Source organism: Kogia breviceps, chromosome 19 (genome assembly GCF_026419965.1).
Source record: "Kogia breviceps isolate mKogBre1 chromosome 19, mKogBre1 haplotype 1, whole genome shotgun sequence".
Classification (NCBI taxonomy): Eukaryota; Metazoa; Chordata; class Mammalia; order Artiodactyla; family Physeteridae; genus Kogia; species Kogia breviceps.
In genome coordinates, this window is record NC_081328.1 from 44,787,220 (window position 1) to 44,800,050 (window position 12,831).

At 45.2% G+C, this 12,831-nt stretch overlaps 1 protein-coding gene across 2 annotated transcripts in view; it reads right to left on the reverse strand.

The window, feature by feature from the left end:
• The window catches only part of PITPNC1 (phosphatidylinositol transfer protein cytoplasmic 1), a 259,452-nt gene that overhangs the window by 85,566 nt on the left and 161,055 nt on the right, over positions 1-12,831 (reverse strand). For both annotated transcript variants that reach the window (XM_067022241.1, XM_059047030.2), the window contains one exon: positions 6,626-6,697. In XM_067022241.1, coding sequence (XP_066878342.1) covers positions 6,626-6,697 — 72 coding nt within the window. The remainder of the gene's footprint in view (positions 1-6,625; positions 6,698-12,831) is intronic.

Below are 12,831 nucleotides of genomic sequence, written 5' to 3' on the forward strand. Positions count from 1 at the left end.
TTCTTGATAAAGAAGCCAAGACTTCATTGCTTAAGTCATAGAGCTGGGGCTTTAATACATATCTTTTTGTTTCACAAAGAACAACCTTGTGTTTTTTCATTATGACATAGCTGAACTAGAAACTAAATAAATTCCCCAAACTTGGGGACTTCCCTGGGGACGCGGTGGTTAAGAATCCGCCTGCCAATGCAGGGGACACGGGTTCGAGCCCTGGTCCAGGAGGATCCCACATGCACGGAGCAACTAAGCCCGTGCGCCACAACTACTGAAGCCCGCGCACCTAGGGCCCATGCTCCGCAATGAGAGAGGCCACCGCAATGAGAAGCTTGCGCACCGCAACGAAGAGTAGGCCCCACTCGCCGCAACTAGAGTGAGATAAGCCCGTGTGCAGCAAAGAAGACCCAACGCAGGCAAAAATAAATAAATAAAATAAATACATTTATATTTTTAAAAAAATCCAAAAACTTCTTCCAAGCAATTTCCAAGGACAGCTCTGTGAAGGACAGAGCCTCATGCTTCCAGGAACTAAACTGGACATTCTTTCCATCTGATCAGAGAAGTTTCATTGCTGAGGAATAATGGCTAATGAGAAGAAATAAAGTGCCCTCCGGCCCCTTTATTGTGTGTGGGGGTGGGGGTGGTGGTTATAAATATGCTTTTTGTAAACTGTTCTGTTCCCAAGGGTATGAAGAAGTGAAGAAATTTGGAGAACCTGATTTCTTAAGTATTCACTGTTGGTTTTAAATAGCACTTAATATTTCCTTTAAATCTGTAGTTCTCAGCCTTGATGGCTCTTAGGTTCCCCTGGGGGAGCTCTACAAATGCCAGTGACTGGACCCCAACACCAGACAAATGGAACCGGAATCCTGGGAAGTGGGACGGCGGCATCAGCGAGTCTAAAGCTTCCCACATCACTTTAATATGCAGCCATGATTGGGAATCATTGGTCTAGATCCTCAGATGGGGTGGGGATGGCATATCCTACACCCTCCAAAAAGAACACATCAGGTTTGACTGGAGGGTAGACTTTAAAAGTCCACACACTTCTATGTGGAATCTAGAAAAATGGTACAGTTGAACTTATTGACAAAGCAGAAAGAGAGTCACAGATGTAGAGAACAAACTTACAGTTACGAAGGGGTGAAGGGGGAGTGGGAGAAATTGGAAGATTGGGTTTGACATATAAACACTACTAAGTATAAGACAGATAACCAATGAGAACCTACTGTTTAGCACAGGGAACCCTACTCAATGATCTGTGGTGACCTAAATGGGAAGGAAATCCAAAAAAGAGCAGATACATGTATACGTATAACTGAATCATTTTGCTGTACAGCACGAAACGAATACACATTGTAAAGCAACTACACTCCAAGAAAAATTTTTAAAAAAGAATAACCATAAGAGCTTGTTAAATATGCTCATTCCCGATTACTTATTAATTCCAAAGGAAAAATGTACTTTTGCAATGAAGAGTTCTAGAAGACACCACCTTAAATAAGTGATCAAATTTAGCATCACCAATAACAGGGCGATGGCATATGAACCTCCTGATGTGACGCACTGGGAAGTAAACAACATTACTTCTGTAGTATTCTCGCCAAAGATATTTAATATGAATCTAATTGTGAGGAAACAATCAGACAAATCCAGATTGTAAACAAGACAACTGACCTGGACTCTTCAAAAACATCATTATCATTAAGAAAAAAAAGCCAGAGGTACTATTCTAGAATCTAGATTAAAAGAGACTAAAAAGAAGAGATAATCAAATGAAATCCATGATTCTTGATTGAATCCTGTATCAACACAAATAACTAGGATGCTTTGGAGATGATTTGAGAAATTTTGATATGGACTCATATTGAATAATATTATTCTATCAATATTACATTTCTTGGATGTGTTATGGTATTATTATTATGCAAGAGAACGAGAGGATGCTTTTGTTCATACGAGATACATGCTGAAGTATTTAGGTGCAAAGTGGCATGATACCTGCAACTTAATTTCAAATGTTGTAGCTAAATGCATACATGTTTTTACGAAAAAAAATAAAAAAAGTCCACACACTTCCAATTGGAGAATTCTGTGTTCCTAGAGGGATGGTGTCAGAAGCACTGCCCTAGACCAGTCTGCACCCCGGACCAATTAAATCAGAATCCCAGGGTGGGTGGAACCCAAGCAGGAGCCATTGTTAAAGCTTCTCAGATGAGTCCAACGTGCAGCCAAGGCTGAGAACCACTGCTTTTAAGTGGTACCTGCTTTGTTTGGAAGAGGAAGTGGACGCAAGCCTGCCCCCCATTAACCACAATGAACGACAGTAACCTGGCAGCAGCCGACACTCGAATGATAAGCACTGACTCTCCCAGATCTAGATTTATGGCCTTGGACAAACAACAGAGCCTTACTTTGGCATGGTGCCATCCTCCTCAGCACTAATTAAGGCCTAAATAATTCTCATCAGTATGTGCATAAAACAAATGGGCCTCAATTTAAGACAACTTCCCCATTGTGTCCTGGTTAATGTAATCACAGTTTACAGGTTTTCTCAATCATAAATATACTAGTTTTATTTTAACAAGGAGGAGAAGATATTTAAATCTAGATATCCCAATTTTTATATTTTTACACTAGATATTGGGTCATGTAAAAAGATGACTTAGGTGGTAATTGATAATAGGATAACAGCATGTACTCGATTCAATCAGTAATCAATATGATTATCACCAGCGTCTTTCAATTTAATTACTACTTCTTATCGTCATCCATTTCATTAAAGTTTTGGCAGGTAGGGAAGGAAACACGGTGCAGATAGCAGTATGAAGGATGGTAGCTGAATGATAAGACTATATACCCAGAAAATGCAAAGAAATGGCCTGAGTTTATTAAATAATTTGGCAAAGCAGTGAGACAAGAGAAACATCCACCACTGCACTGCTTTCTTTAGCAATTCTGCCTCCCACCAGAAACTCCATACTCCTCCCTGGACAGAAAAAGAGCATGCCAGCACATGCCATCTGCTTAAGGCTCCAGTTTTGAACCCCTGGACAAAGCTATCTTTTAATGAAGTATTATTACATAAATATATGTTTCTCAAGTTCTGATTTGGAAACATTAACAAGTGTGAATGAAAACCAATGGAGTCTTCCTTTTCTGCCTCCAGGGACCAAGCTTGAACCGCTGCGTAACCAACAGCTGCTGCTGAATATGGAAATTAGAGGAAGACGAATTGGCAAAGAAGAAGTCTAATGAAGCTGGGGCTGGCCTGTCTGGTCCAATAGCTCAGAAGCAAGACCTGAAGATTTATGGATCAGAGCCAGGCAGAGGCTGGGCAAAAACACTTAGGGCCTCTTCAGTGAACTCGGACTTGGGCAAGTTGGGTGTCATGACAGAGAGATAAGGAGCTGGCCCCCCCGGGCAGTCTCAGAGCCAGCAAGTTGTGGAGGAGGAGGCAACACAGGGTACAATAGCTGGCATTTCTCCCAGAGGAAGCAAATTGTGTTGACATGGACTGCCCACAAGTGCCCTGGGGTTCAGTGCTTCTCTTGCAGGCCGGCTTAAGTCTCAGAGAGAACTGGCCTTTGGCGTGGGTAGAGGATGCTGACTCTAAGCATGGATCCTGACTTTAGGGTGACTAACCTGGTATTTTAAATTCCTAAGAGAGGGGTGACAAAGCTAAATTCCTAGGAGAGCAGTGAAAAGACCTTAGCACTTGCCAAAAAAAGGGATACAAGACAGTAAATGATAACCATGTGATTTTTTTTTTTTTTTTTAGATTAGACCTGAGCTGAGGATAAACCAGAAGATTACACTGGTCCTATCAATCTATAAGGATCAAGGCGAGGCTGCACATCCATTCCATACCTCTACAAATGGAGCGGGTTTTAACTATTCATGAAGACAGGACAGAGCGACAGAGAAGAAGAGAAAGCAAGGCAATTAGTCTAGAAAGATTAAAAGATGTTTTAACCCCCTTTGCCTCCCCCGCACCCCATATTTTTTAGATTGTGCCAGGAAAAGCAATTCAGGAACATCTGATCTCTATCACCCTTTTCCTGATGGTCCACAGCTACATCAAAATGGTCAAGCCCACTTCAAGATCCAGCGACTGTCAACTGTTCAAAGAAGTACATTTAAGTAGGGAATGCAGTGCAGCCACTAAAAATTACTGGGAAGGATACTTCATGACATGGTAAAAACAGGATGTTGTATGAGTCAATTTTAGGGAAATTGGTTGAAAAGTAAATTCATTAATACTTTGCAGGATGAACCAAAATGCTAACAGCAGTTATCTCTGAAGTATGGGATTACTACTGGTTTTGCTTTTTGTGTGTGTGTTTTCCAAGTTTGAAGAACCATGTTAATTTTCCAATCAGAAAAAAAGGGTTCAGGGTACACTGTGCAACGCTATTTTAGACAATGAGGCTTTGACGCAGTTGGCCAGCAAAGTACCTCTGATTTCAGGCTGCTGACAAGGACACGGGACTAAACGGCTCTGTTAGGTCACCCACCACCCGGGGACGCTAACCACTGAGGATCCTGAACTTACTGGGGGAAGAGTACCCTTGCAGGTTGCATTCTTCTCTCCTCTGGAAAGTTTCAGGAACTCTGGAGAAGGCATTCAGCTGGGATGGATCTATCAAGGGGTCAAATTTGGAGATGTGGTGGGTGCCGTTCTGATCTGAGTCTCTCTGACCAGGGGTTAGCAAACTTATTTTCTGTAAAGCGTCGTGTAGTAAATATTCTAGGCTTTGCAGACCGCATGAGCTCTGTTGTAAGTACTCATTCTGCTGGTGTAGCATGAAAGTAGCTTAGATATCCACAGATGAGTGAATGTAGCTGTGTTCCCAAATAACTTTATTTACAAATAAAGTAGTTTGTCGACCCCTGATAATCTTCAGGTTTCCTAACTTAGTTCAAGAAGCTGAAGTGACCAGGCACAAGCCACGGCAGTCCCTGTAAATAGATGGGTCATTATGGAATGTCACTCCTCAAGCGCCTTCCATTCCAAGGGTGACTAGTGGTGACTCTTCACACCGAAGGAAGGGATGCCCATTAACGCGCTTATGTTTTTAGTCACTTAATATGTTGGTTCCCCCCCAAACTAAACCATGAGTCCCTGGAGTTTGAGAAACAGGTCTGAATTTTTATCACCATCCATGCAGCTCACACAGTGACATCTAAACAGAAAGTGCTGGATGTGCTCTTGTTGAATACTGAGTGAATGAACCAGTGTCCTCCCGCACCACGCTGGTGTGAAATGTAGTTCTTGGGTGACTCCTCTTGGGAACCACTCAAGCTCTGTCCAGGCAGACTCCACCTTGAATGGGACACTCTGAGTTCTGCACAAACACACCCATACCTTCTAGAAGAATTTGTTCTTGCCAAGGGCAGGAAATTTCTAGAAGATGTTTCTAGAAGATGTCAACATGAAGAAACAGTCAGCCGGGCCAAAGCTGCCCCTTCTAGAGAGTTTCTTAGTTTATCTCAGTGACTGTTTTCACATAAAAAGGTTTCTAAATTTTTTTTTTTTTTTGGTGGTACACAGGCCTCTCTCTGTCGTAGCCTCTCCCGTTGAGGAGCACAGGCTCCGGACGCGCAGGCTCAGCGGCCATAGCTCACGGGCCCAGCCGCTCCGCGGCACGTGGGATCTTCCCGGACCGGGGCATGAACCCGTGTCCCCTGCATCGGCAGGCGGATTCTCAACCACCGCGCCACCAGGGAAGCCCAGGTTTTCGAGTTGACAATGTTTATGAGCCCTTAGATAGTTCTTCCGGGCACTTAGGTATCTCCATAGCCTCCTGCATCTTTTTGTGCATCTCCTTGGCTCAATGACGGCACCAAAGGGGTCACCTTGTCAGAACTCTCTTACTCATTTTGCCACAGCCTCAATTTTCATCTTTCTCCACAAATGCAAAACATGAAAATGAAGTAGAAATTAATAAGCGAAGCCCTGCAGCTTCCAGATACAGGTTCTTCCCTCAATGCGTCCTGATGGAACCCACAACCCAATGTCAGGGTGAGGTTCTTGTAGGTCAAATCATCCACTCCCAAGGGGATGGGGATTTAGAAATGTATCGCCCCGACAGAAAGAGGTGGGGCAAAAGCCAGGTCAGAAGTGAATTTTAAGCAATACTAATAAAGTTCTTGGCTAAAATTTAGCGAGAGTCAGAATGCCTCACGAGGTAAACATTTGCTAGAGGGTTACACTGATTTTTAAGGTGGGATTCGTGTGCGTGTGTGAATATGTGAACATACGCACAGCCCAGAAAATATGTGTATACATGTATGTGTGCACACATACACCTGATTGCATTCATTCTTCTAAGCAAATGTCATTGAGAAGATTTGTGTTCAGGCCAATGATCTAGAGTTCCAAGGTCCCCATCAACCTTCTTGATCGCCAGTGACGATCACTCCAGATGACAGATTTCAGCACAGAGGGCACGGAAAGTACAGAATGATGAGAAGAAAAGCCAGAGCTTCTCTGCGGTCCCAGGCACAGATCGTGCCGCTGGCCCTGGCCACACAGGAGCTGTGAGGGGCTCTCAGAGTCCGTGAGGGGAGAGCGCGGTATGGATCATGGCGGGGCATGGGGTGGGGTGGCAAGGGGGCTACTCACGCTGTTGTTGCTTCCTTTGTTGTCCTCATACTTGGTTTCTATATGAATGGAGAATTTTGGCAGAAAGGAACACTACGGAAAGAAAGAAAAGTTTCATCAACATACCGTTTTTTCTCTCTTCACATCTTCAGTTTAGCCTCTGGCTGCTTCTCCTGACCGTTTGGTTGCGAGCACTGTCCACGATCAGAAATGTTAAGATATTAGGTCCATGTCCGTATGCAAGGAAAGCCACCTTTTTGGCAACGTGAACATGATTTCATCCAGGAGTCAGGCCAGAGAGAATAACTAAGCAATCGGGCAAGTCGCCAAAGAGGACATTTCCAAAAAGAATATGCTTTATGAGTCCGACCACAGTCTTTAGAAGAGCAACCCCCTGGAACAGAGACAATTCCAGTTCCAGGGTGCTTCACTTCAGGGAGTAGCTGCCGCTGCTGGGAACCAGCCTTAACCGTGATGTACATATTCATATAAAGCTAGAGGCAGTAGCGTAGAGCTTTAAGATTATCAGTTACTTAGGCCCACCCAGATGACCCAGGATAATCTTTCCAAGGTAAAATCAGTTAATTAGCAACCTTCGTTCCACGTGCAATCTTAATTCAGGTTCCAGCAATTTGAACATGTACATCTTTAGGGAGCCATTATTCGGCCTAACACAGGGTGGAATGTGTGTGTGTTTGTTTTCTGTCTTTTTACTCTTGAATAAAATATCTAGAATTTGGTGTTAAAAAAAAAGATTATAAATTACTGAAGTCAGACAGACCTGGTTTTAGTTTTGGATTTATCACTTGATAGCCATGTGACTTTGGACAAGTCATTGAACTTGTCTGAACCCCAGCAATATTGAAACAGGTAAAATAACGATTACTTAACAGTGACATTGTGAGGGTTAAATAAAATCATGTGCATAAAACGTAACAGTGCTGGGCATCCAGCCAACTTTGCACAGAGGGCAGCAAATCAGTATGAGGCTGCAGCTGAACTTGACATAAAAGGCAGCCTCTCTATTTGTCGGCACAGGGGAGAGAAACCCCAAATGCACACCATCCTAGCGTCCCCGTCTCCTTGAGCCCATTCTATGTATTCAGTAGACTATAAGTGTTAGCGTAGCTTGAGAAGAGTACTTTTTTTTTTTTTTTTTTTTTGCGGTTCGCGGGCCTCTCACTGTTGTGGCCTCTCCCGTTGTGGGGCACAGGCTCCGGACGCGCAGGCTCAGCGGCCACGGCTCATGGGCCCAGCCGCTCCGCGGCATGTGGGATCTTCCCGGACCGGGGCACGAACCTGTGTGTCCTGCATCGGCAGGCGGACTCCCAACCACTGCGCCACCAGGGAAGCCCAAGAAGAGGATTTTGATGGATGTCGATGTAGCCTTCCTCCTGCTGGCACTGAGCAGGGCATTCACCTTCTCTACCACCAGAGATGGGATTGAAGACTACTGGCTAAAACGACCTAGCAACTCCACTGGGAGCTGCTGGTGTTGGAGGAGTGAGGCTTGGGCCAATATGCTCACAGTCCAAGAGGTTGGCTCCTTTATTTATTTATCCAACGTACATAGAGCACATATTCTATACCTGGCACTGGTCTAAGAGCTTCCAAGTTCTAATTCCTTTATTCCTTGTCACCATCCTATGAAGTAGGAACTATTATCATCAGTCCTGTGTTAAAGATGAGGAAACGGAGGCACAGAGAGGTTAAGTAAATGGCCCATGATCACACAGGTAGTGAATAGTAGAATTGGGATTGAAAGTCTGGTGGCCTGGTCCCCAAGTCCATGCTCCTGATGAATACCCCACTGGTTCTCAGCATGGAATCTCTGAACCTGTAGCAGCAGCACTCTGGAACTTCTCAGAAAGGCAAATTCTTGGGGCCAGCGCCAGACCCACTGAATCAGAAACTCTGGGGATGGAGCCCAGGCATCTGTGTTTAACAAGCCCTCCAGGGATGCTGATGCAGGCTTAAGTTGGAAAACCACCTCACTATACCGTGCACGGGAAGGAAAGAGAGAGAAAGCATTATCTAAAACCCCGAGGTCCACAACATGCACCCTCGCCCCACACGGTCACGCCCTCGTGACTGTGATCCCCTTTCAGCCCAGCTGAGACCCCCCCAAATGGCATCTGTGCAAGAAGGCAGCGGCCTTCGATGTGCCATTGATAATTCTGCTGACATCACATGCCTGTGTGCATTCGGTGTTCATCTGTCTTAATCTGAGTGAAACAAGCAAGCTGAACGTGACTAAGGAAACATGGAAACAATCAATCCCAGTAATTGCCTTTATGGAGAATGAAGGCCTGTGATCATTCATTAACACTTTCTTTGCTGTCTCCTCTCAAACGTCTCACTGCGCAACTGCTGCCCTCACACCCAGACCCAGGGAGTTCCAAGGAGGGGCCTCCCATAGTGAATCGAGATGGAGTGGCTCAGAGCCCCACGGTAGAGCTCTCAATCAACACGTGAACTTGAGGACACGCACCTGCAGAGACCCTTTTAAAAATAACAAGCTTCAGGTGAACCGATTTGTCTTTTTAAACCCATAATTCATGAGGCTAAATCCAACGTGTGCACAGTACAAGGTGGCGAGAGAACAGAGCTGTCCAGGGTGGGGAGGTGGGTCTGGGTGCGTCAGAGTGGAACCCCGCAAGGAGTTTTTATCAGTTGAATCTCTAAACCACTTAACTAAGGTCAAACAAATGAATTTTAGCATTTGGGTATTAAACCCAAATACAAAATGCAAAACTCTTATGCAAGTTAACAGATGTTGTTATTTTTGAGTCAAGGACTTAGGTTATTTTCATGTCAGAATGGCAACCCTGCCAGAGGCTAGAAGTGCACCTGGTTTCCGCAAGGCAGTGGGCAGACCTGGGTCAGCCAGGCCAGCTCCAGGCTGGTCACTGCTTTCTCCTTCGGCAGTGGTTTGGGACTGATAATCCCCTTGGGATATCTGATGGCTGGTTCTCGGAGCCTTGGAGTGTGTGCTGTCTCATGTTAAAATCAGAAGTATCTCTGGCTCGGGGCATTTTTAGTGCTATCACTAAAATCTTTCTGGCCAGAAGCTTTTTATCCATCTTGAGATAAACTCCTGCTAACCCCAAGCAGGTTAGCTTCCCTAAAAACCCAGCCCTCTAATCCCAGTCGAGTCTGAACTGTTAAGCAAGGCTTCTTTCCTTTCTCCCTGGCTGGCTTCCTACTGTATCTCACCACCGAGGTTATCTTAAACCCTCTTCCCTTCTCAAGACCCCACGCCTGGTTTCACTCTTCCTCCCTCGCAGTTGATAATTTTGATTCATAGTTTAAGGAAGACACAGACCACGTGACAGAAACACCTACAGCTTCCTTCCCTTCCGTTGTTGCAAATCTTCTGCTTATTCCTTTATTTTTTAAAAATTTATTTATTTAATTTATTCTATTTTTGGCTTTGTTGGGTCTTCATTGCTGCACGCGGGCTTTCTCTAGTTGTGGCAAACGGGTGCTACTCTGTTGCGGTGCACGAGCTTCTCAGTGTGGTAGCTTCTCTTGTTGCGGAGCACAGGCTCTACGCACGCGGGCTCAGTAGTTGTGACTTGCAGGCTCTAGAGCGCAGGCTCAGTAGTTGTGGCGCACGGGCTTAGATGCTCCGTGGCATGTGGGATCTTCCCGGACCAGGGCTCGAACCCGTGTCCCCTGCACTGGCAGGCGGATTCTTAACCACTGCGTCACCAGTGAAGTCCTGCTTATTCCTTTATGATGCTTTTTTTTTTTTTTTAACATCTTTATTGGAGTATAATTGCCTTACAATAGTGTGTCAGTTTTCCCTCTACAACAAACTAAATCAGCCATACATACACACATGCTCCCACATCTCCTCCCTCTTGCATATGATGCTTTTTATTCTTCATGAATCAGAGGAAGATGCTGCCTTCTTTTTATCCCAATAGAAAAATAATATAATGATCAGAACTGAGACATAGGAGTCATCAGACCTGAGATGTATCAACTTGGGCAAATTGTTTTCCCATCCCCAGCCTGTTTCCTCATTTACAGAATGGGGACTATCCTTCTCTACTCTGTAGGCATGCTGAGAAGATCAATGAGATCATTCAGGTAAACCCAGCACAGTGCCTGGCACAGAATAGGTGCAGGGTTAAAAACATATGTAAGTCTCTTCTCCGGAAACTTGTTTCATTGACTATTTGCATCTTCTCCCTGCTTCCTTTCTACCATCTAAAAATATAATGAAAGTATCACATTCTTTCTTTCTTCCTTCCTTCCTTCTCTCCTCCCTCCATCCGTCTCTCTCTCTCTCTCTCTCTCTTTCTTTGGCTGTGCCGGGTCTTCGTTGCCGTGTGTGGGATCTTTTAGTTGCGGCATGTGGGAATCTTTAGTTGCAGCGTGTGGGATCTTTTTAGTTGTGGCACGCATGACCTCGTTCCCTGGCCAGGGATCAAACCCGGGCCCCCTGCATTGGGAGCGTGGAGTCTTAACCACTGGACCACCAAGGGAAGTCCCCGAAGTGTCATATTCTTAAAAAACAAACAAGCATCAAGTTCCCTCAGTTATGTTTCTTCCTCAATCTACAACCAATCCCATTCCTCCTCGTCTTCACAATCCAAGTCTATTAAAAGAACAGTCGATGCTTGCTGGCTCTACTTTTTCATCTCCTACCATTTTTTTCTCAACCAGTGCAATATGGTATGGAAATGACTGATGATCAAAGAATTTCCAAAGCAGTGATTGATTCTGCATCCATGCCCTGTAGGGCTCTCTACACACTGTTCTCTGTGACGAAGCAATTCCTCCTACGACAGCAGCTCCTTCCCAGCCTTCTCTTTCCTCCTCCATTCCTTCAATGAAGGTGGTCCCTTAGGTTCTGCCCTCCACCCTATTTTCTTGCACCAAGTGATCTCATCTGCTCCTGACTTTTCCATGACCCTTTTTTATGAATCCTCCCCAATTGACATCTTGCACCCCAACTGCCCTTGTCGCATGTGCAGTTGCCCACTGGCTGTCCCCCACAAGGGTCCTCTAGGCCCACCAAACTTGAATGGCCCATACCGAACTCAAACGTTCTTCTGCACTGCACGAGTTTCCCAGGGCTGTCAAATTACCACGAATGTGGCTCAAAACAACAGAAACGTAACCTCTCACGGTCCTGGAGGCCGTAAGTCTGAAATCAAGGTGTTGGCAATGTCGTGCTCCCCCTGAAGGCTCTAGGGAAGCATCCTCTCTTGCCTCTTCCAGCTTCTGGCGGGCCCAGGTGCTCCTTGGTCTGTGGCTGCAACTCCAATCTCTGTCTCTGTTTCCGTTCACCTTCTTCCCTCCGTGTGCGTCTGTGTCCTCTTCTTGTAAGACATAAGTGATTGGATTTAGCCCATCTTAAATCCAGTGTGATTTCATCTCTCATCTCAAGGTCCTTAAGTAATTACACCTGCAAAGACCTTACTTCCAAATAAGGTCACACTTGAGGTTCCGGTGGACATGAATATTTAGGGGGACATTATTCCACCCACTACACTCACCCATCACATCCAGTGAACCCCCAAGTTCTGCTGACTCAGTTTCTCTCCTTAAGGGGAAGACCTGGAGTCTTCTGTATCTGACCCGAATCTTCTTTCCGGCTTTGCCCTGTATTCAACCCATGGCCGGTCACAGAAGACCGCTTTCCATTCTGGCTACCATGCTTCTATGCCTACAGTTCCCCCAGCCTGGCATTTCCTTCCTAAATTTTACCCATCAGCCATCTCAAACCATTTCAGAATGATTATCCCTTGCATGCACATAGCATTCTGTTTGTTCCTTTGTCACAGCACTATCTCCTTTTCCATAATCACGATGAGTTGTCTATGTGTCTGGCTCACCAACGGGATGATAAGCTCCAATACTATTCCAACACCAGGATCCCTCCCCTCCTCCCCACTGCCATTAGGAATGGCTTAAGTCACTTTCCCTCCAGTTATTCAGGCATCAGAGCATCTACTTTAATTTCAATTTGCTCAAATCTGCTTTCTGTGACAAAGGGCTTTGCTCCAGCTGGGAAGAAACCACCTAACCTAGTCATTCTCAAATATCCAGGGGGTGGAGAAGGGAGCACCCCACCTTCCAACCCTGGACTTTCTCAAAATATATGCCAGCCCCTAAAGATTCTGACACATTTCCTAGGGTGAGGGGGAATTCCATATCACTGAGGAAGCTGTCAGAGTGTAGGAGCAGAAAAAGAGTTGGGAATCCTGACA